Source organism: Scardinius erythrophthalmus (assembly GCF_964197995.2).
Source record: "Scardinius erythrophthalmus genome assembly, chromosome: 19".
Classification (NCBI taxonomy): Eukaryota; Metazoa; Chordata; class Actinopteri; order Cypriniformes; family Leuciscidae; genus Scardinius; species Scardinius erythrophthalmus.
Window position 1 is genome coordinate 3861412 of NC_138239.1, and position 24484 is coordinate 3885895.

At 36.1% G+C, this 24484-nt stretch overlaps 1 protein-coding gene across 2 annotated transcripts; it reads right to left on the reverse strand.

Moving 5' to 3' along the window:
- Positions 1-277: 277 nt before the first annotated feature.
- LOC308680030 (60 kDa lysophospholipase-like) lies at positions 278-21862 on the reverse strand. 2 transcript variants are annotated; one of them, XM_081347916.1, is made up of 17 exons: positions 21744-21813; positions 20295-20559; positions 17769-17901; positions 15400-15511; positions 14924-15049; positions 13870-13953; positions 12997-13123; positions 9929-10041; positions 8977-9159; positions 7866-7979; positions 5726-5839; positions 5238-5333; positions 4826-4989; positions 3846-3932; positions 3373-3448; positions 2580-2639; positions 278-1827 (listed from the first exon to the last, which is right to left on the reverse strand). In XM_081347916.1, exons 2-16 carry the CDS (start codon positions 20449-20451, stop codon positions 2622-2624), a joined length of 1704 nt encoding a protein of 567 aa, XP_081204042.1. In that variant the 5' UTR covers positions 20452-20559; positions 21744-21813; the 3' UTR covers positions 278-1827; positions 2580-2621. The 2 variants fall into 2 exon arrangements, with proteins under 2 accessions (XP_081204042.1, XP_081204041.1); XM_081347915.1 differs by lacking the exon at positions 2580-2639 and having other exon boundaries at positions 284-1827; positions 20295-20539; positions 21744-21862.
- Positions 21863-24484: the final 2622 nt, after the last annotated feature.

Below are 24484 nucleotides of genomic sequence, written 5' to 3' on the forward strand. Positions count from 1 at the left end.
CGTTAACATTAGGTAATGGCTAATGAATGAACATTTTTACACTAGACTTCTTTAATCTAATAATTAATGTAGGCCTACATATAACATTTTCACATCTATGTATATAAAATCCAGTCCCGGGCGCCGCATCTTGTCAAAAGATATCCGTTTGACTGGTGTGTGCAACCCAGCAAAACCTGTCAACAGAAAGTCTTGTTTGGTTCCTCAAGACTCGTTCATATTCACAGCCTCAGAGAATTTGACTGGAAAAGCCAGAGAAGAAAGCAGAAGACGAAGTGATGATAATAAAAGAGCAGAGTTTATTGAATAATCTTTGTTGCATATGTGACCCTGAATCACAAAACCAGTCACAAGGGTAATTTTTTTTTTAATTGAAATTCATACATCTCATAAAAGCTGAATAAATACGCTTTCCACTGGTGTATGGTTTGTTAGGATAGGACAATATTTGGCCGAGATACAACTATTGAAAATCTGGAATCTGAGGGTACAAAAAAAATCGAAACATTGAGAAAATCTCCTAAAAGTTGTCCATTTATGTTCACGATTTTGCTGCATCCATCACATAAATACATTTTTTATAAATTCATGGTAGGAAATTTACAAAATATCTTCATGGAACATGATCTTTACTTAATACCCTAATGATATTTGGCATAAAAGAAAAATTGTTAATTTTGACCCATACAATGTATTGGATATTGCCACAAATATATCCGTGCAATCGTGACATTAAAAATCTTGAAATTGAGACATTCTCTTATCTCCTCCCATGAAGACACATATCCCTTTAGATGACTAATGATTATAAACGATTATAAAATTAAATCATATATACTGTATGTATGATTGATTTATTGAAAATCTTCAGATTTTTCATTCCCCCCTCTTAATCATTTATGAAAATATTGGATTACATAGATTGATTACAAGCAAGCAAACCTTCATGATCATTATCAAAACATGCTTTGAAAAGCTTCCCTTCTACATGCTCTTTAAAAGAACAGGTCTCCTCTGTCATACCGCGTACCAGCGTCATTTGAGAGGGGGTTTCTAACATTGGCATTGGATGATAGCCTTACGGCAGTCAAGTGTCTCACAAAACAAATCAACACTCTTATGTAATGTACAAGAGTGTATAAATGAATAATGATTATAAATGATTATAAAATGAAATCATATAAAAACTGTATGTATGTTAATCATAATAGGTCATATGATGCTTTTTAAATGTTTTCCTTTAATGTGTAATGTATTTGTTTCTGTATACAATCAGTTAAATATTCTCACACAAAGAGATTTTTTCTTGGATGGTTTCAACTGAATCTGACTCGGGCCTGAACTGATAAGGTAAAGCCAACAACATTATAATTAACTGTGTGTTTATAAAAAGCTGAAGCTGGCGATTATGGTAAGGGATGTTATATCTCCAACACACGATTGAGGTGTTTGGCCAATCACAACGCTCTAGGTCAGCTGACCAATCAGAGCACTCTGAGCTTTTCAGAAGGAGGGGCTTTGTAGAAATCAGCGCTTTTCAGATACACTGAGAATAGAGGAGCTGCAATAATGTACAGTATGTGAGAAATAATGTTTGTTTGTTTTTTACATTAAAGCCTGTTAACCTATTCTATTACACCCATAATCAAAATAATGAACTTTTAAAATAGCATCATATGACCCCTTTAAGAGTCTAAGTAAGGGAAATCTACAGTACGTCTGCTAAAAATAAGAATGATATAAGTATGATAAGGGAAGGAAGCGACAGCTAGCAGGACGGCCTCCTCATGATCTTGGACAAGCAGTAAACTCGATAAACTCGCCATTCTAGAGAACAGACAGAAAGAGAATAATGTAAGCGTTGCATTTCTGCACTTTAATTGGAAGTTATGCAATTTTCACTATGCAATATGTAGATTGCCGTCACAATGTTTATTATTATTATGATCTGGATGCACATTTTAATGCGTTTAAACAGTTACATTAAAAAACAAAACAAAAAAAACATTCATGCCGTTTTCAGCACTATCCTCTGTTTTGTCTAAACCAATGAAATTTCAATATAAAATGATGGCAGCGCTTTTAAAATCCATTCACAATTTTCTTTTAAAATAAAACAAGGCAAAAACTTAAATAAAATTAGTTAAAATTAAAAAATTAAAATTTAGGATTTATATGGTTTTGAAAAAGTTCAATATGTTGACTCTAAAACATGGCATGTGAGGTAACCATTAAGTAAAAGGTAATAACATATCCTTATCACTGTGGGTGTAAACATCTATATCATTAAAGTTTTTAAAAGTTTTTCTTTAAAAGGGGTAAGTATTTTTATGTAATGTTAAAGTTAAATATTAAAATATTAATATATGTAAAAATAATAATTATTATTTTAAAAGTATCATGATGTCTTTGAGGAATTGCACAACATGAAATGTAAAATGAACATGAAATTTTACATGAACATGATGTAATATATATATATATATATATATATATATATATATATATATATATATATATATGTGTGTATATATATATATATATATATATATATATATATATATATATATGTTCCCTACCTGAGTTTGGTACTGTGCCGCCTGTTGTAAGAACTCAACAGTCTACTTGCTTCCAGTGGCCTAAATGTAAGTGAAGCCCATTAATTAAAGTTTCAGCAGGGGTGTCTAATCCTGCTCCTGGAGGGCCACTTTCCTGTTTTAAAGTTTAACTCCAACCCCAATCGTTACACCTGAACCAGCTAATCAAGGGCTGTGTTCAAAATCGACCCCAATACCCTTAAATAGGGCACTATTTGTGGGGACAGCCATTTGTATTGGTGTCCAAAACCACATTGGATGTTATCGAATGCACTCATTCAATCCCATAATGCACCGCGATAACAAGTCTACAACTGATGTATACTCAACCACCAGAGAATACCCATAATGCACCGTGAGGGTCACGCTGAATGAATTCCTGCATCTCCCTTCTGGTCCGAATTCGCTCACTTGTTTTAATTCACTTTTTCAAATAGACTGTATTAGTTAACTGAGGATAAAACTCAGTTTAGATCTCACTAGGCATTCTAGCAACTTCCAGGCAGGCGTGTTGAGGAATTGTAGCTAAACTCTGCTGGACAATGGCCCTCCAGGACTGATTTTAGACACACAGGAAGCATCTTTAAAATATATCACCATTTTTGTCATTGCTTTGACAATGCAGAACTCATTTTTTTTAGACAATGCAACAATGAATGCAACAAATAATGTCTTGTTTCTCCATTCAAAAAGTTATAAGAATAAAATGTCACTGAAGGCATCAAATGTTTGGTTATAATTCTGTATTCCACACATATCTCCATTGTTAACTCACCACTCCAGTGGGCTTCTGATCAACCCCAGCTAACTTCCAAATCTCCAATCCTTCAGAGTCGCCACTGGCCGCAAGACTGTAAAACACACATTAGAATCTCTAAACGCTCAATCATCAACTGTAACACAGGAAGTTCATAAACTGAAGACAGACAGTTCTGTTATGTGCTCAATACACAGAACTGTACATTAATAAAAAAATAAAAAAATAAAAAAAATAAATTATATGCTCATATTTGTGAAGCGCACATCCATTGAACTTTAATGTGCCATTTAAAAACCTTAGGCTTAACTACAGTACATTACTTAAATGGAAGAATTGTAATGAAATAAATCAGTACTAAAAAAAAAAAGTACTACTTCTGCTACTACTAATAAAAATAAAACCGATATTTGTGTAATTTATCAAATTGCGGTGTCCACAAGTTTATGGACGAAGGATTCGTCGAGGAAATGTGTGTATGTAAATGAGACCTGTGCAACTTCGTTCCAGCATCAACCATTTCAGCCGGGGAAAAATGAGCTCCAGTCTTCCTCAGCAACTTCACAACATCCTTATGCCTACAGACATAGAAAAATGACATATACAGTCACGTGTTTAATTGACTTTGCCAGTTGTACTGCGCTCATCAACAGCAGATGTCACAGTTGCTAGGCCATCCTGTTTAACAATGCTCATTTCGACCTTCGTGGACTTCGAAGGCGTGACCTTTGAACTTTGCACACTTTTAAGGATGCCGCTTCTTAATTGGGACACAGCTATTGTTTTGCAATGAGGGTGAGTAAATTCTATGCTAACTATGAATAATTATATTGCATCAGAACAGACTTGTGACTAGGGATGCAAGATATATCAGCCACCATATCTGTATCGGCCGATATATGTTCATTATAATGTTATTGTTATGGCCCGATAAGAAGATTTGGCCGATCTAAAGCCGATAAATAATGGCTAATGGATTATTTCCTTAAGCTGAGACACTTCAGATGCACACGGTTCGCTATGATGGTTTTGAAATACTTGAAATATGATTAAAATCAAAAAGGAAAATTCAGTAAAGTACAACATGCAGCAAAGGTCTGTCATATCGGCTACATAAAATTATAACTAGAACATTGGGACATGCTTAAGACTTGTTTTTGTAATCAGGCTCTCAAAAATTACATAAAAAAATTGGATGTGGGTTTATCAGCCATTATATCAGTTATCGACTTTCAAATATAAAGAATTATCGGTAATCAGTATCGGCCAAATTTTTTATCAGTGCATCCGTACTTATGATCCCTTTATACGTCGCAACCACCCGTTTAAAACCAGTGGTCTTCTCTAGTTCACCTTAAAGACTGTCTGTATAAATTACACTGCAATTAGTTAACTCAAAACTTTGAAATTATGGCAATTATTTTTTGTGCCCCTAAAAAGTATTTGGACACTTAAATCAGTCCTACTGTACCTGCAGTGCACAGCATTGTGAAGTGGTGTTTCACCATAGCAATCTCTGGCATAGACTGAGGCCCCTTTACTCAGCAGATACTCCACCACTTTTAGATGCCCCTCACATGCAGCGACGTGGAGAGGAGTGCGGCCATCATAGTCTGCCGTGATCATGTCAGAGCCCTATATAGAAAGATATGAATCCGCTAATTTTCTAGACTGCATTTAATACTGCAAACCAGCACAGCTGACTGGTTCGCATGCTCCTGGACCATTTTTAATATAATAAAAAATGTTCAAATACAAAAAAGTTGCAGGCATGCACCGCAAACTGTAAAAAGTTTGGAATAGGCTGCATTTATTTGATTACACTTTTTACAGGCAGTGTTTGCCCTTCTAAATGGGTGTCCAAACAGGTATCAATATCTTACCATTTCCCTTAGGGCCTCTAAAGCTTCAATGTCTCCGGCCTTAGCAGCGACGCAGACCAGAGTGGGAGTTAGTGCATCTCGTACGGCTCCAAGCTCCTGTGGACATCAGTAATATTATAGTTGATCTGTTCATCTGAGCCTCTTCTTATTCATTATATAATTGTAGTTGTACCATCTTGTAATCATCATAGTTTACACTAAAATGCAGAGCACCAAACTAGCACAACTGTTTGTTGCATGTCGTTTTGGGAAAACGGAGATGGAATGTAGACATAAGTTATGCGATTGAAAGAGCAAAAAGGAGGACTAAGAGATGAAAATGACAACACTGCAGTGCTACATATCATCAAGGCTAAGAAAAGAACACAACGGTGCAAACACAGGTGAAAAATTGGGATTACATTTTTTTGTTGTTGTCAATAATCACAACCCTGTTCTTTCAAAGTGCAAAACAAAGTTAGAAGGAGAGAAAGTGAAGGTTACATTACCTGATCACAGCTAATGCTGAGGGACTTGGCGATGTCCTGAATAAAGCGACTGTCGCTGAGCTTTGGTTTTTCACTATCATCTGTCAACTCACCACGCAGATTGCATTGCATCATCTTATGAACAAATAACATGTTTTATTAATAAGTGATTTAAAACAAGTAATAATTATTATCTAATTATTATTATTTACAATAAAACTACTTTACTAACAAAAATAAAGAATAGACTATCAAGGTCAATACGTTTCTTAAAATATCTAAAACTATTTTTTTTATACATTATGCAAAGTTAGTTCAGATTGTAACATGCCATGTACTGTGACTTCCTAATTAATTAATTCATGTAATAATAATAAAAAAAAAACTTATTAGCTTGAAAAATATATTATTGTTTTTTTTTCATTTTTAATACTTTAATACTATTTACTTAATGGTTACATTTCTTAAAGGTCCCATGACATGAAATTTTCACTTTCTGAGGTTTTTTAACATTAATATGAGTTCCCCTAGCCTGTATATGGTCCCCAAGTTTCTAGAAATTTCAATCAGTGTAAATCGAGCTTTTGCTATCTTTCTCTGCCTTTGAGAAAATGGAAGCTCAATCGCGCTGATCTTGAATCTCCTCCTTGTGACGTTATAAGGAGGAATGTTATCTCCCCTGTCTCTGCTTTGCCCGCCCAGAGAATATTTTCCGCCCATGAGAAAATGAGCTAGGAAGGAATTAACGTAGGAACGCGCGTGCGCGATTTTAGTTTGTCCACGAGAGATATCATGGCTTTTGAGCGAGCGAAGCATAACAATTGCTCAATAATTGGATGTACAAATGAACACCGAAGGGTTAATACAGAGCTGGGCTTGCTGAACGTCTGAAACTAAAGTCTGGATCACTCTCTTTGGCTCAGCTACACACCTCGGAACAGTAAGTCAACTAATGATATATAAGTGTGTTGCTTTACTGTTTATGTTTGCCTAGACTGTTACACGTAGAATGTGGCTGTCACATTAGCTATGCAGCTATGCAGTTTATGTGTGTGAGTACACACACTGTAACGCGAGTGTTGTACACTTCTTTGTTATTTGGATAACCGTTTTCCTGTTGGTTATACGGCGCGCGCGATATCCGCATTTCAAGATCGCAGAGCTTGATGATGTAATTGTAATAAGATAAATTACAGATGTTACAGATCTCTCATGAAAAGGCAACAGTAGGTTAGCGTTAGCTACATGATAATAACTGTAAACCATCCGAATAAAGTACCCTATCCAGACATAATATTTTAAACTAACCATTCGGAAATGTCCTGCTGGAACCGCTGAGTTGTTGCTTCTCCATCCGGATCAGATTCTGGGTCAAACTGAAATGCTTGAACGACTGCGTGTCTTCGTGCCATTGCTATATCCAACGTTAACATGCACGGACCGGTACCGTTGCGCAAGATGGTCAAGGCCACACCCACCCTCCACCTTGCGCCGCCTTTCTCCTCCTCATTAACATTTAAAGCTACAGACACCGAAACGGCCTGTCTGAAGGAAGCTCATTCTGGGACTGGCTTGTAGTGGCTATAATTCTGCACCGAGGCTGGATTTTTGAGAAGAGATTTCAGATACAGTACTAGGGACCACTAAGGCCTATATTAAAGCCTACAAAAAATAGCATGTCATGGGACCTTTAAACTTTTCTTGAAAATGGTATAAAAGTAAAAAAGTAATAACTAATACCGGTACATTACCATTCAAAAGTTTGGGGTTGATAAGATTTTTTTTCAATGAAAGAAGTCTCTTACGCTCCCCACTGCTGCATTTAAACTGATCGAAAATTAAAACAGTAACATTGTGAAATATTATTATAATAAAAATTAAAAGTTAAAATAACTGTTTTCAACTGTGATATCTTTTAAAATGTAATTTATCCCTGTGATGGCAAAGCTGATTTTCAGTCATGATCCTTCAGAAATCATTCTCACATGGCGATTTGGTGTTTAAGAAACATTTATAATTGGTATCAATATTGAAACCAGTTGTGCTGCTTAATATTATGTGGAAAATGTGATTACTGACCCCAAACTTCTGAATGGTAGTGTAAATGTTATTGACCCAAATGTGGCTTAAATGTATTTTTTTAAGAGACATTTTTCCATACCTTCTTCTTCTCTGTTATACTGAGGTCTTGTTTTGCCAGCACATAGGAGAGTTTTGAAAGAGCAGCTTCTGGGGTCATATCAAACCCAGCGACCACACCGGCTTTGGCCAGAGCCTGAGAGGGAATATTAAATTACACACTCCTGGAATACACTCACATATAAGGCCTTTCTTAAAAGGGATAGTTCACCCAAAAATGAAAATTCTGCCAGTAATTACTCACCCTCATGTTGTTCCAACCCCGGAAGACTTTCGTTCATCTTCATAACACAAAAAATATATATTTTTGATGAAATCTGAGAGCTGTCTCACTCCTCCATAGGCTTCTATGTAATTGCATCTGCCAGCCCAGAAAGTTAGTAAAAACATTGTTAAAATAGTCCAAGTGACTACAGTGGCTCAACCTTTAGTTTATCAAGCGACGAGAATACTTTTTGTGCGCAAAAAAAAACAAAAATAACAACTTTATTTAACTCTTCATTTTCTTCCGTGTGGGCCTCTGAGTGAGTTCACGAGAGCAACACAACGCATGCGTGAGAACTGAGAAGAGGACGCTCACGATCATTTGATGGGAAAGTGTGAAAAGGTAAACCATTTATTTTGCGGCATTGTTAAGGCACTTTTACGTTTTCTTGTTAATTTCTCACGATTCAGACATCCATGAAATGCACACTTTAGAATCATTTTAAACACTACATCGAGACCCATTTGCGTCCTCTTCTCAGTTCTCGCGCATGCGTCGTGGCGCTCTCGTGAACTCACTCAGAGAAACACAGAAGAAAATCAATAGATAAAGTCGTTTTTTTTTTTTGGGGGGGGGGGGGGGTTGCACACAAAAAGTATTCTCGTCGCTTGATAAACTTAAGGTTGAGCCACTGTAGTCACTTAGACTATTTTAAACATTGTCTTTACTAACTTTCTGGGCTGGCAGAATGTCAAATTACATAGAAGCCTATGAAGAAGTGAGACAGCTCTCAGATTTAATCAAAGATATCTTAATTTGTGTTGAAGATGAACGAAAGTCTTACGGGGTTGGAACAACATGAGGGAGAGTAATTACTGACAGAATTTCCATTTTTGGGTGAACTATCCCTTTAATCAAACTCCCATACCTGGCCAGTGGCGTATGCGCTTGTGACCGAGCCACGGAGGCACTGGGTGCAGTTGATCATGATGACTCCTCTCTCTGACGCTTGATGGATTATAGCCATCAGGCTCTCACGGTCGGGGGCGTTACCGCTGCCGAATGTCTCCAGTATGACCCCGTCCATAGGACGCTGCAAGAAGGCCTTGACCTGATGAGAGAATGAATCTCATTTAAAGGACAAGTTCGGTATTTTACACTTAAAGCCCTTAAAGTTACAGATCGTTTCTGATGAAATAGAACGGTTAAGATTAAAATTTGGACAAATGCTGCTTTCCAACAGGTTTTATCGTAGTTTTTGTCCAACTCCATTGACTTGTATTGGATGAGCTGTGTGAGGTACGGTATTACTCCGCCGCTTCTTCTTCTGCTTCTTCTGTGTATTCAATTAAATGCCAGTGGTTTGCTTGCAATTGGCAAAGGTGCATTATCGCCACCAACTGGGCTGGAGTGTTTATTATTCAAGCTCTCAACGGAAGAATCTACGGGTGTGAGACGTTTGGAAAAATAGATCCACAGTTTTACAACGAATGGTAAAACACCTGTTGGAAAGCATCTTTTGCAGCGATTTTTTTGTGAGCATATCAGTGGACACCCCTGACCACTCGGTGAGTTTCATGTCTTTGTAAACGAAAGTTTAATGCGTTTTATGACCTAAATTCTCAGGCCAGCAGCATGTGTCCAAATTTTAATCTTAACCGTTCTATTTCATCAGAAACGATCTGTAAACAGGGCTTTAAGTGTAAAATACCGAACTTGTCCTTTAAACATCTGAAACTTCCAAAAGTTCAGCCGAAAATGAAACTTCTGTCAGAATTAACTAAACATTGTAAAAAATAATTAACATGTTCATGGACTGAATGAAGAGATTTGGGAAAAATGTGTGGCAAATAAAGGCAGACATAACCACACGGCCTTACTGTATCATCAGTGATTCCTGGGAAGAGTCGCAGGACACCCACATTGCAGTTCAATTGTGGGTTGACAGTGAATTTTTCTTTTGTACAGGGCCACCATATAATGTCCTTGTTAACTAAAGAGCAAGAAATAAAGCATAATACTCAAAATAACAAGTCTGCATAAAATAAATAACACTGCAGCATTAATAATAAGGGAGTTGACATAACATTTCAAGCAGTGTCCTGTAATGCACATAATATATTTATCTAAAAATCTAACTTTTTTTTCTAAATCATTTGTGTTTAGGTATTATTACGCCGTTTGTATGAACTACTGTTAATTTTGAGACTACACAAGACAATAAACAGTACAATATTTGTAATTTGTAATTCATTTTTCTCCCCACAGGATTATTAAAGTGAACAGCAAATGATAACAAATATTTTTTTTAAACTTACTAAAACCATTAAAAAAAAAACATTTCCATTAATTAAAATAAATTAAGCATTAACTTAAAAAAAAAAAAAAAAAAAAAATAATAATATATATATATATAAAAGGGATAATGTAGAGCAAGGTGCTTGTTATAGCGAATACAACCCCGACAGGCTGATCAGGACCCCGACCCCGACGTGAAGCAAAATATATTTTCTAGGATTAATAATTTATTATGCTTTCTGTTCATTGGATGAACTGATTAAATAATTGTACAATTAATTCTGCTTCAATTCTAAAATTCTAATTAATTCAATTCTAAAAATAACTAAAATATTTATGATTAATTATAATCCGTTAAAATTAATTATAAATATAAATATATATTTTAAACTGTAACTCATTACAATGTACTAAAATAACTAAAACTAAAATTGAAATAAAAATTATTAAACACTATAGATAGACATAAAAAAAGCAAAAATTTATAAAAATGTCAAAAACACACAACAAAAGTACTAAAAATGTAAATAAAATTTAAAAGAACTGATCATATGTAGCCAGTGGGACTTCATTACCCAGAGTCACGCAGCATAAATGATGACGTCCGTTGAGGTAGAATAGCGCATTGGACTCAGCTGTCAGGCAGGGGGAGTGGACAGGAGTGGAAACGTGATTTTCAGCGAGTATATGCGGGATTAGTGCACTGGTGTGCAGTGATTTTGGAGAGTGGCCCGAATCAGCGGCAACATACAAACACAACGTCGGCTTTATCACTGAACGTAACTGGAGACTGAACAGAAGTATTACCAGGGGCGTAATTTGTGGGGGGGTTGGGGGGGAGATAACCCCCCCCCCCCAATATTTAAATCTATGCATTACAACCCCCCCCCCCCCCCAATATTTATACCATGATCACAATATCAGGAGGAATACCCAAACTTCAACCCCCCTCAATGTTCATCTACGCCCTTGAGTATTACTAACCGTTCTCGCAGATACCGTCTCCCCACCAAGATAAGCTTTGGGAGCTGCATCGCAAATGCTGAACTGGCAGTGTGTGCTTGGGCGGATCTCCTCGTAAAACCCGTGATTTCTCTGGGTCTGGCTTTAGTGACGGAGCTGCGCACATTAGAAGCCCTTTGGCCTCGAGGCCCGTTGATTGATTGTGGATTTTGTAGGACGTCGTAGCCACTGTTTTCCCATACTGTGAATTGTTATGTGTTTTAGCTTTTATATCATGTCGTGTCTATGAATTATTAGTGTTGGGACAGAAACGCACTTCCTCTTTGTAAGAGGGCAGTGGTAAAGGGTTTCTCTTCTCTTTTGGGATTGGGTATTGTGCAATATGGAGGGGTAATCAACCACAAAAGTACCTACTTTGGGTTGTTATTCATGTGCATTATTAATTTATTTGTATGTGTAAATCTTAGCCTATGCTTTGACCCGGGATTTGAGGTGGACAGCGGGCACTTCTTGGATGTGATAAGATGACCACTTTGCTGCTGTGATTCTTACTGGGAATGCTGTGGTTTGTAGTGGGAGACACACAAGTTGCCGTGCTGTCACGTTTGCTGTGGAAGTTGTAGCATAGTAGGCCTATTGAATAAATTGATTGTTCAAAAAAGTGGTTTCTCGTTTTGCACCAGGATCTGCACGCTGCCCATCTATTCTACTAAGTGGGAGTGGCGTAGTCACGTAAGGCCACACATATATAAACTGTAAAAGTATATCAATGATACTAAAACAGCACTGCCAGTCAATCTTCCTCTATAAATGCACATACATTTAATTAATAAATTGTCAACTACCAATGGAGAGTTTAAGTTTAATGCCAAATATGCATAACATCTACTCAACTTGTTATTCCACATGTTTGTGATTGCTTCTAAAAAGAGAAAAGGTTAAAGTTTAATCTCTTCCGTGAGCACTTTATTAAAAAAAAATAAAAAAATCCTCGCCTGGCTTGTGCAACTCTAAGCAATGCCTGACCTTGCCTATCTTTTGAGCACTTCTTGTGTTGTGTTTTTTGCCTCTTCATGATGACTCGCTTGCTGTGTTCCTCATTTGTAAGTTGCTTTGGACAAAGGCGTCTGCTAAATGACTAAATGTAAATGTAATGTAAATGTAATAATTTGCTCACTTCAATGTTGTTCCAAACCATACAATTAGGCTTTCACACTTCAAAAAAGATTCTAAAGCACCATAAAGTATAATAAAAGTAGTCGATATGACTTGCTGAACACAAAAGAAGATATTTTGAAGAATATGGTTAGCCAAACCGTTGACGTTCCCATTGTTTGTTTTTTTTCCTACTATGAAAGTCAATGGGGACCGTTATCTGTTTGGTTAACTATATTCTTTAAAATCGTATTTTTGTGTTCAGCAGAAGAATAAAATTCATACAGGTTTGGAACAACTTGAGGGTGAGTAAATGATGAAAGAATTTCCATTTTTGGGTGAACTAACCTTTTTAAAGTCTCATTCCCAAATCATTTTAATTGCATAGAAAAGAGCAACCAGTACATGCTGAATTTCTATGGCAGAAATGTTTTGTGTGAATTACACTTTTTTAGAAAAACGAACCTATTAATAGATCCATATGGTACTAAGACTAAATACTAAGTATAAATGTTGGCAGAACTGGACTCACTTTTGATGTCGATTTCAACATCGGCTAATGGCGACAGGTTTGGTGAGGCAAATGCTTTAAAGCTTGCAGCGTCCACTTTGGTGACACGGTTGCCCCTGTACAGCTTTTGATAAAAATACAGGCCAACCTGTGAAGAAAGATACAAAGAGCTTATTTCTGGTCCTTCACTCAATTTAAACTGTTTTATAATTATTTTTATAACAATAATATTCTAAAATTATTACGATAATGTATAATAAAGTATCATTGTGCTTCATTGGCATGACAGAAACAAAATGTACTGCATACCATATAAGCATCTCAAAGGACACTTAAATCTACATTTCTTCAAATATTATTTTCTGTATTTTATTAAAAAATATCTTTCATATTTTAAAATCAAATTATTTAAATGCTAAAACTAATTAAAGGGATAGTTCACACACAAAAAAAAAAAGTATATTCTGTCATCATTTACTTACACTCGAGTTGTTCCAAACCTAAATTGAATTTCTGCTGAACACAAAATAAGTTATTTAGAAGAATATGGTCAACCAAACAGTTAATGGGGCATAATTGACTTCAATAGTATGGAAAAAATACTATATACTATAGACGTTAATGGGGCCCATTAACTGTTTGGTTACAAACATTCTTCAAAATATCTTCTTTTGTGTTCAGCAGAATAAAGAAATTCAATTCAGGTTTGGAACAACTCGAGTGTGAGTAAAAGATGACAGAATTTTTATTTTTGGGTGAACTATCCTTTTTAATAATGAAATTCTTAATGAAAACTATTTTATATCTGCAGTCCTAACATCACAAGTATTGGACAATCTTGCACATACTGAATTTGTAATGGCTACAAACACTCACAGAGAATATAAAACTCACCTCAGGGATGTTAAACTGTCCTGCTAACAACAGCACCACCAAGAAGTTGTCTCTCCCATCAGTCCTCAACTCGTAGATGGGCAGCTGCAACATATAAGATGGTTGTGAAGCTAATAGTGAAGTTAACATGATGCTTTTTTGATGACCACTAGTTAAATGTTAATATTGGAGGTAATTTTAAAAGGGGTCCTATTATGCTTTTTGACTTTCTTTAGCATGTAATGTTGCTTTTTGAGCATGAAAAAAATCTGCAAAGTTATAAAGCACAAAGTCTCTCTATATCCCTAAGGGGAGCATGTCTATGTTCCCACAGCCCTATGTTCCCACAGCCTTATGTTCCCACAGCCCTAACCCTAACATACCTAAACCTACCCCTCACAGGAGGGAGACTTGTCTGGGATGTTATTGGGCTATCCCTGTACCAGCACAAGCACTAAAACTTACCCTTCATAGGGGACTAGGGCTTAATTAGTTAACATACCTAAACCTACCCCTCACAGGAGGGAGACTTGTCTGGGATGTAATTGGGCTATCCCTGTACCAGCACAAGCACTAAAACCTACCCTTCATAGGGGACATAGTTAAATGAGAGAACATAGGACTGTGGGAACATAGGGCTGTGGGAACACATGGTTGTGGGAACATAGGGGCTGTGGGAACATAGGGCCTAATTTTCAAAATTTCCAGTAAAAAAAAATTCTTAGAAATGTGGGAACATAGGGCTGTGGGAACATAGGGCTGTGAGAACATAGGGCTGTGGGAACATAGGGCTGTGGGAACATAGGGCCTTGGGAACATAGGGCCGTGGGAACATAGGGCTGTGGTAACATAGGGCTGACCCCTCACTGGGAACTGACTCAGAACTGAAACGCCTCCACTGAGATTTCTTCCGAGAACAAACATGTCACAATATTCCTCATTTAAATAATTCCCTCCTGATGCACACTCAAAGCGGTTGACTGATCACAACACACTGCTCCAGTATAAGTAGTCTGAAATGCTCAATATGTGCAACACAAAGGTGAGTAAGTCAGTTTTAAACATCACGTGTTACCTGTGAGCCAGTGACGATGACAGGCTTTCCCAGATTCTCACACATGAAGGATAAGGCAGAAGAAGTGAAAGCCATGGTGTCTGTGCCGTGCAGGACGACAAAACCATTGTATTGCTCGTAGTTTGTCTGTGAACATTGGGGAACAAACTTTGAAAATCTCAGTTGTGATTTTGACATACCAACTAAAGAATTGTTGAACTGTTCACTGATCTACCTTCAAGAAATCCAAAGATTATCTACAATTACAATTTACAAAATGTTAATTTTTTTGTAAAAAATAAATAAATAAAAAACAATCAAATAAATTATCAGATCAGTTATTTTCACAAGTCATATCTACCTCAGTATATGACAGTGCGACCAGTTCATGTCAGTTTAAAAAAAAATAATATATATATATATATATATATATATATATATATATATATATAAATATATATAAAATATAAGGCCTATATAAGACCAAAGCCAAGCACCTCAATGTCTTTTGCAATTTTTTCCCAGTCAGCTGGGGTCATATTAGAGGAGTCAAGGAGGGGTTTGTACTCTAAAATTCTGTATACAACCCTCTTTTTCTCTTTGGACAGTCTGGGGAGAAAAAAAGGGAGAACATGTTTACAATACAGCAACACTTTAAAGCTTATAAAAAACCCAAACATTAAAACAAGCACTAAAAGTAGGCTAAAGCAAAACTTCTTATTTGAACCAGCAAAGACCATTAGGCACTCATTGGTTAGTTTAGCTAGATCAACTAAAACAAAACAAAAAAGATAGATTATTTATTGACAGTGAGATTCTGAGTGATTTCAGGGGCGTCTTCTCCTCTCCTGTTTTTAAAACGAATTATTTGCGGATGAGTAAATGTGATGCAGCAGACTTCAGACTTCGTTCACCGCTCTGGGGCAACTTTAATTAATAAATAAGTTAAATAAATAATAAATAAGTTAATAAATAATAAAGTTAATACATACCTTTATTCTTCGTACACTTTGATCTTTAAAACTTTTACATTACATAGACCTTTTACATTCACAAACAGCTACCGCGATTGGCTAAACAGAACATCCTCCACAAAATGATATGTATGAATCTTAACCTGTCAGGAAGGTCTCAAAAATACCGCACACAAATTCAAAGCAGTCCACGCACGTTTGACGATTTGCAAATGCAGAATCAACGATCCATAAATACATGTAACATTATTCATAATGTTGACAATTAATTTCCATCAATATGTGATGGAAATTAATTAAAAAAACTTGATACTTGTGTAAACATTTTACATTTATTTAGGTAAGATGCATTGTGTGAGCATTTGGGGAAATATGCTTTTACTTGTGCATTTATGAACTGTGTTTTGAATTTACGAATCGGATTTTGTACATGTGAATTGTGCTGGGCTGCGTTTCCAGATAACGATGGATCTTAGCACTTATACGAGCATTTCTACGACCTAACGAATGTTCGTGATCAATTTGTTTCACATTCATTTCACGGAACGAGGTCAGGAAGAAGTGGCAGGACTTTGCCAGCCTTGCTAAAAGGAAAAGGGGACTGCAGGGGACAACATTTAATAAAACAGGTGGTGGGCCCAATGAGTCCCCCCTTCTCACAGCAGAGGAAGAAAAGGCCTTGTCACTACTTGGCACAAGTGCTTCAGATGGCATTTGTGATGGTACTGGCATCCATGGAGGAGTAAGACTCAGAGTAACTCAAACTGAGCCTGATGCATTAGATTTTTTTAATGCATCCCTATTTTTCCCAGTCTTTGAAGCATATTACATCTTCTAATATTTTTTTTGTTCATTCATTTAATTTATATTACAATTATTAGATTCAATTATTTATATTTTTTTGTTCTCTATAATGTTTTATTATTTCATTTATACATTCATTTAAACAAAAAACGAGTAGCCTAATAAAAGTGTACAATAAAGTACAATCAAAACGTTATATTATAATCACATTGCACTTGAATAAAGTTATAGGTGTAATCTGCCGGTTGTCCTGCAGGTGACCTCATTAATGTCTTCTTACGATGCACTAAGGGATCTACGATAAATCCAGTGCTTAAGTGCTACTTAAGTTACGATGATTTTGGGAAACAGACCGTAATATTAAGATCAGTCATAGCCTACTATCGTTTTTACGAACTTCTTAGGCTTACAATGCTTTTGGGAAATGCAGCCCTTTTGTAAATGTATTATCTTTTAGGCTGATCTGGCTCCATAGTGAGCTTGAAAACCGCAAAAAGAATGTCTCAAAATCCAAATGAATCAAATAAGATCTACTCAGTAAAAAGGTCAATGAATGCACATCTTGTCTTGCATGCGCAAAATATGATAAACTAATACAAAAGAAAACATTTGTATTAACAAAAATAAAAAAATGTATATTGTTTGTACAAATTGCTGCACATTCATTTAATTCTGAATTTTGCACACGCAATTTAAAAAGGCATGGTTGTGGATAGTTATGGATAATTGTGCATGCATTTGTTCCTCAATTTGAGACTAATTTTATCCCGTATCCTTGTGCTACAATACAATTTCAATAATTTCTTTATTTTATTTTTTAAAAGATACATTTTTAGATTTATATTATAAAACAGTTCGTACTCTTTAAAAATATAAATAAAATATGAGGGCAAGTAAATGATGACAGAATTTTCACTTTTGGGAGAACTATTCCATGAAAACTGGAATAAAATTAGAAACCATCAATTCAGTCTTGCATTTTGTATACAAATTGATGAATGCAGCTATTGTCTGGATCTATAAATAGGACAACACCTTCAAACTTCTAACTTGATCGCATATGTGTGTGAATCTATGTGGGAACTTACGGCAGCACACACACGTTCTCCGAAGGCTTGTAGCGGTCATACAGATGTGTTTCTTTTGCGTACTGCTCATCATGCAGAGTAAGGAGTGAGCGTAGATATTTAATAAGATATCCAGGTGGTGCTGGAACCAGAGCTGCAAACAAAGAAGAAAAGCCTGTAAAAAGCTATGAACAAATGCACCAAAATTAAAACAAGCTCTTTGTCTTTTTTCTGTAATGTAAAAAAATTTCATGGGTGCATTGGTGTGCATAAATTGATATAATAGAATTATATGGACTATAATTTGTTTATTTGGTTTCCTTTTGGAGTCTCTAAGGGTCCTTGAAGCTTGCAGAAAATACAGTTTTGTGAGAATCGCCCTCAATCTGATTGTTTACTTTAATGGATATAGCAAATAATGACAGAATGAATTTGATAAACAAAATAAATGGCGTCACAACAAAAGTGTGATTAGTCCAATTGAATATTCATGTATAGAAGTATTTGAGTTCTCATCCAGTACAGTGTAATCATGTAAGCTGTGTATTATGTTTCATGTTCTGCTGTATTCAACGGCAACATTGTGTTGATGTTTTGGGGAAGCCAGTAGTTTTAATGCCATTTATGTTGTTATGAGTGTGATTGTGATAAGAAAGAAGCATTGTTTGTTAAAGCATATCTTTTATTTGTTTGTTACAGACCACACACTCATATGCTGACACTTCTAAGGACATATAGCAAAGACGATACCACTCTGCGCCAGTATTCATGCTCATCTTCGATCTGTGCACAGAGAGCACTGTTTAATACAACCCATTATGATCTGGCTCCCACTCTTCATATGCTTGTATAAATAAATCTGTTAAACTGGATTCCTTCTCCGACTTTGCTGTTCTTACCGGCACACCCGGACCATCTTCACCTTATTAGCAACAGCTAGCAGTCCTTAGCCCCTCAACTATACATAGGATGTAGTGTAATGACAATTTTTTTTTTTTTCCGAAGTGTTAACAACTTAGTGTTAACTAATAATTGTTGCAAACTACCAACAAAATATTAGTGCATCCTTATGCATCGCTTTCTGCCAGGACTTTTACGTGCTTTTCCCAAATCACTGAAGTGACGTCGACGTCCGGGTTAGCGGTAGCATGAGCCGTCAGGCAAGTGTTAATTAAATAAACTCCTGATGTACTTACAAACTTTCCAATGGCTCGTTTTATGAGTACAGAACCTATTTGTACTACTGTAGAAGTATGTTTGGCTCGAGGTCATGGTGAAAAGGACCCTAGGTTGATTTTACTCCGAACCATCCCTTTTAAGCTCTAGGGTGGGACTTACTCTTTTCTTTGAAAAACAAATAAATTGAGTCTTCTCTACAGACAAATGAAAACCCCACTCACATGCTCATTTTTCTACCTTGTTGATAGCTAGTTGCATCTTAGTTCTACTTTTATCAATAATTCATCCTTTTATCCACAAAGCTCCATCATCAGCATATAATGCTCTATTGATTCTAACGTCATCTATTGTATTGAAAACATCATTAATCATAATGTTAAACAGTACTGGACTGCATACACTACCCTGAGGTGTTCCATTCGAGAAGTTAACCCCAACTCTTACTTCTATTGTTCTATCCTTTAAAAAGTCTCTGATCCAGGTAAACATCTTGCCACCAATACCCATCCTATTCAGCTTAATTAACAGCCCCTCTTTCCATAGCATATCATACGCTTTCTCTATATCAAAGAATGTTGCTAAAACTGATTCTTTATTGACTTGCGCTTTCCTTTTTTCATTTTATAAACATACAACCATTCCATTGTAGTACGTCCACTATTAGACCCTGCTTGGTGTGTCTCAACTCACACAGTTCTGACCGACTGCCTGCTGTGTTTCACACCCATCTAAATAAGTCTACATTCGAACTTCTTAATTTCAACAAAGTTACCAAATTAATATATAGCCTAATATAACAGGTTAATGTAAATCTGAATGTGAAGTTGAAATAGTTGTTTACATCTAAATTGTACTGTTATTTTAGCTTTGACTTGAAAATAAGCAAATAAACTAACACAGACTATCCCAAAGTATATTTAAACATAAAAACACATTTGTGCATAATCAAGTGTAATTTTTTGTAAGATATATTTATATTTGAAAATAAATAAATAAATAAATAAATATATAATATATTTTAGTTATAATATTTAAAAAAAATAATCTTGGTACAGGTTAGTTAAGTCATGGCATACATGCTCAGAAAATTGGAATTAGATCTAGAGATGCAGAGCATCATTTATTTACAGATCACATATAATGACGTTAATACATTATAGGTTCATCGTAAAGATAGACTACTTTCCATAGACCCATGCATTAATATTTACACTGACCATTTAAACTGCTCCCTCTTAATCAGCAAACATAATCCCATAAACGTGTCAAACAACATAATACTGCGTAGTGCACAATATAGTTTATATATCATATGTGAACCCTCATGCATGCAGGCAGGTGTGTGTGAGCGTTGGTGATGGTGTTTACCTCCTGTACCATCCTCGATCATTCCAATGGTTCCGCCAGTGTATATGACCAGGACAGTCACCTCCGGATCAGGCTTTACCTTGGAGCACTGGCTGAGAGATTTCTGCACCTGAAACGCATCAGGCCTTCGAGAAAGAGCTCGACCCAGAGAAGACATGCTTGTTGAAGATGGAGCCGGGGTTGTGTGTTTTCACTTTGCCATATCGGACTTTATATGGTGGTGGCACCCCTCCCTCTGAAAGTCTCTAGGACCACCCACAAAAGTCTAAATTTTTCACAAAAAATTGCCAAAAGTGCAAATAAAGTACAAACAAGTGTCCGTGTGTGTGTGTGTATATATATATATATATATATATATATATATATATATATATATATATATATACGTCTGGTCACCCATATATGTGTATATATATATATATATATATATATATATATATATATATATATATAGGTAACCAGACGTCCACATTTTTTGTCATTAATAATCATCAATCAAGTTATCATTAAATATAAAAAAAGACAAAGTTATTGGGTTCAAGGTACTAACCACTCATGTTAAAGCAATACTATTTGTATGTACTATATAACAAAGGCTCAGGCCACATGTGTGATTTTTTTGGTGAAAATGTTCATACAGACTGAAACCTAAACATGCATGAATGCAATATAGGGCATACATAAAAAAAATTACACATGGTGACCTATTTTTTGTACTTCTTTTTTTTATTTATTTTTTTACTTTTTTTCTTCTTTGAACCTTGCTAAACTAATAAAAAAAAATAATTATGACCTATGATAAATTATAAAAATGTTATGCATTCTTTCTATTATGTATATCGATGGATAGATGATACATAGATAGATACTGTATCTATCTATCCATCCATCATCTATCTAAAAGACAAAAGCATATAAAATATTTTGTCAACGTTTTTTAACAACAAAAAAAAAATCCTAGATAATAAAAGGAGATTTCAATGATATTTTGACCACTGAACAACACTGACTTAGTTGTCTGATAATTCACATTTTAATGTTAATTTTAATTTATAATGTATAGGCTGCAGGCTTAAGAATGTTTGTAAATGGACAAACTTGCATAACCCCGTAGAATAGCGGTCTGTCCACAAGTAAAGTGAAGCATTCATGTTACTGAAAAGAAAGTGAGGCTTCGTTTTTAGTAGATAACGCACTTGGGGACAAAGCAACTCAGTGCCTGGAGTCGGCTAATGTATAAAAAAAGTCACAAAGCATAGGCTACACAAGCACAATAGAAGTGCTCAGTTACGTGAATCAGATTTTTAAAGCCCTATTTGGACGGGATTCGTTTTACAAGGGTAGATGGAGTAATGTAATTTTATCACAGGACGTCTGTAATATTAATGACCAATTCGCACGGGCTAAGAAATCTCTGTAAAACTAGCAGAAGTAGGAGGGGTAGCCTACCTCGAATTATGCACCGCCGTCCCCTCCCTGTCTTCATGTGCATACTACATTGCTTCCCACGGCTGGACTGGCCATTGGGCATACCGGGCAAATGCCCGGTGGGCCGACGTGCTTTTTGGGCCGATACATCTCATAAATACTTCTTTTTTTTTATTATTTTTTTTTTTTTAACGGCCCATAAAATGTGTACATCGGCGGGCCATTCGTTTTGTTTTGTTTTGCTTGCGTTTTGGGTTTGTGTCGGTGTAATGCATTGGTCAAAAAAAGTCAGTGTTAGTTTTTTTTCTGACAGACCAGCCCATGAAACACGTAGATCAGCGGCCCATTGGTTCTTTCCTTGATTGACACTGGGCTGGCCCAATCACAACTTTAAACGAGTGAGCGAGCGTGCAGCAGTGTCAGTGTGTAATATCTGCCAGCCCAGAATAGTCTGCGAGATGGAGAAGAAACGCAAGGAATGTGCAGATAAATAGCGTGAAAAAATAGAACCAGGCCCTTAAAGCAGACGCTTTATGTGTCAAAATATATGTTTTCTGACCTTCGTCAGCTCCTGTGGCAGATGATGATAGTGAGGACGGAGGATCAGGAGAGAGATGAGAGAGTGTAGAGCCTGCGGTAAGCAGAACTACTTTCAAAACACTTAAGCTATGTCATGATGGAGTGTAGGAACCCATAACCCAGTTACAGATTATTTCCACATCTGCATAGTTGACGATTACCGCAATTCACTAGAAATTTAATGACAGGCGTTTGTAAACCATGTTTTCCGCCAAAATAAAAGCTTGATGCAGTTTGCGTCAAAATAAAAGATCATGTGCTTATCTCTTTCAAGTATAGAAATTGTTACAAAACTAATTATGAAAGTGTCCTTTATTTTTTAGTGCATTTGTTTTACAAAATATGGCTATTACTGTCATTGGATTAATATTATAACTATTATATAGTAGGTGTAATGTAAATAGACACTGTAACTAAAAGAGGTTTGAATTTTTCTTTGTTTAATTTGCACACTGAATATGGGTTGGAGCTTTTAATTTTGAACTCTCAAAGTGCACCAGATTGATGAATTTAACATTAAAATGCACAAAATTTTCTCGCGGGGGAGCATGCCCCCGAACCCCCCTAGAAGAACCAAGGTCCACCCACCACAGTTTTACCAAAAAATCCTGTAAGAAACCCTTGTATTGCTATGCCAGAGCCACTTATAGCTTGTTTTAGGATTCACCACTGTGGAGTATAGTTTGACTGTATTAATAAATGTCAAATTTGTACTTATTTCATCTGTAAACTCTCACTCGTTCCTATACTCACTCATTACATGGCATTAGTGGTTTTAATGAATAGGAGTTGGTATGCATATAATTAAGGGCGTGCAAAGATGGGTGGTGTTTATGATCATATAGTGGGCCGGTCTGGGCCAAAATGCCCGGGCCGATTTTTTGTCCCAGTCCAGCCCTGTTGCTTCCTGATATCATGTGCGCAAACACAAAAGTTAGGTTCGATCGAACGATTTATTTTTTATTTTTTTATGCAGAATGTACAAAACAAGACAGGGAACAAACAACACTGTAAGACACTTCCATTTAGGTAAATACAGAGTTTGAATAAAAAAAAAAAAGAGGAAGGAGCAAGGGTGAAGACAAGCACATAGCCAGTGCATCAAAGGAATGAAAATACTAAAAAAGTAAATATTTTGATAAAGAGAGACATAAAGTTTCAGACTTTCTATTAAGTTTTTTGAAGTATTTGAAGCATTTGAGTAAAATCACATAGAAATATATTGAAGGAGGGCTTACATTTTTTCCATTTACAAGTATGGATATGATATTTACCCATCAATAAAACAAAATTTACAACATCAATGAAAGGTAAGTTTAAATCACACTTAAAAAAGAGCACATCTTGTAGGGCTATAGGAGGAATTGCCTCCATTTTTACTGACAGCCAGCTATGTATATCAAATAATCACTTACCTAAGGCTAAAAGAAATTGTGTGCCTCTAACAAGTGCTTTCGTTTCGACCTTCTTTTTGTTCTGATGCTGAAAACACTTGAGTTTTGCCACAGACTTGACGTCCCACCGCCTAGGACGTTACTGAATGTTTTTTTAAGTGCCATACTTGAAAAACCGCGAACGATAACCACTTTTAAATAGGAAATGACAGAATATTTACGTACATATTTACAGTGGGTCCATTTGCATGGGATTAGTATTACCTGAGGTAATTTTTTTCGGACCTTTTTACAGAAGGTAGAAATGGAATTGGAGGCTGCTGGTTCTGTGCGTACCCTGAGATAAAATCAGCAGGCGCCCCTGATTGGAAATATTGAGGATAATCTGTTTATTGATGGTGACATTTATGAAGTATCCTAGCCGGTTTTACAGACAGTTGCTACGGTTCACATTCAGGCTGTCTCTCACCCCACGCGTGTTCACATGATGTATTCAGGGAGGTATTCAGAAATTCACCTGAAATTGAATTCCCATTCTCATGAAATTTTGTACATCTGGGGTGTTTCGAAAAATGATGTTTTATTAAAGGAACACTCCACCCATTTGCATTAAGCTTTGCATTGTTAGAAACCCAGTCATACTATTGAATGGTCGTGCAACACTCTCTCATTTTCCCCTGAGACGGGAGAAATCCGTATTTACCTCTTACACTTCCTCCCACAATGACGCAAAAATCGTCATTTTGCATCATTGTCGGAGGAAATGTAAGAGGAGGGGGATTTCTGTTG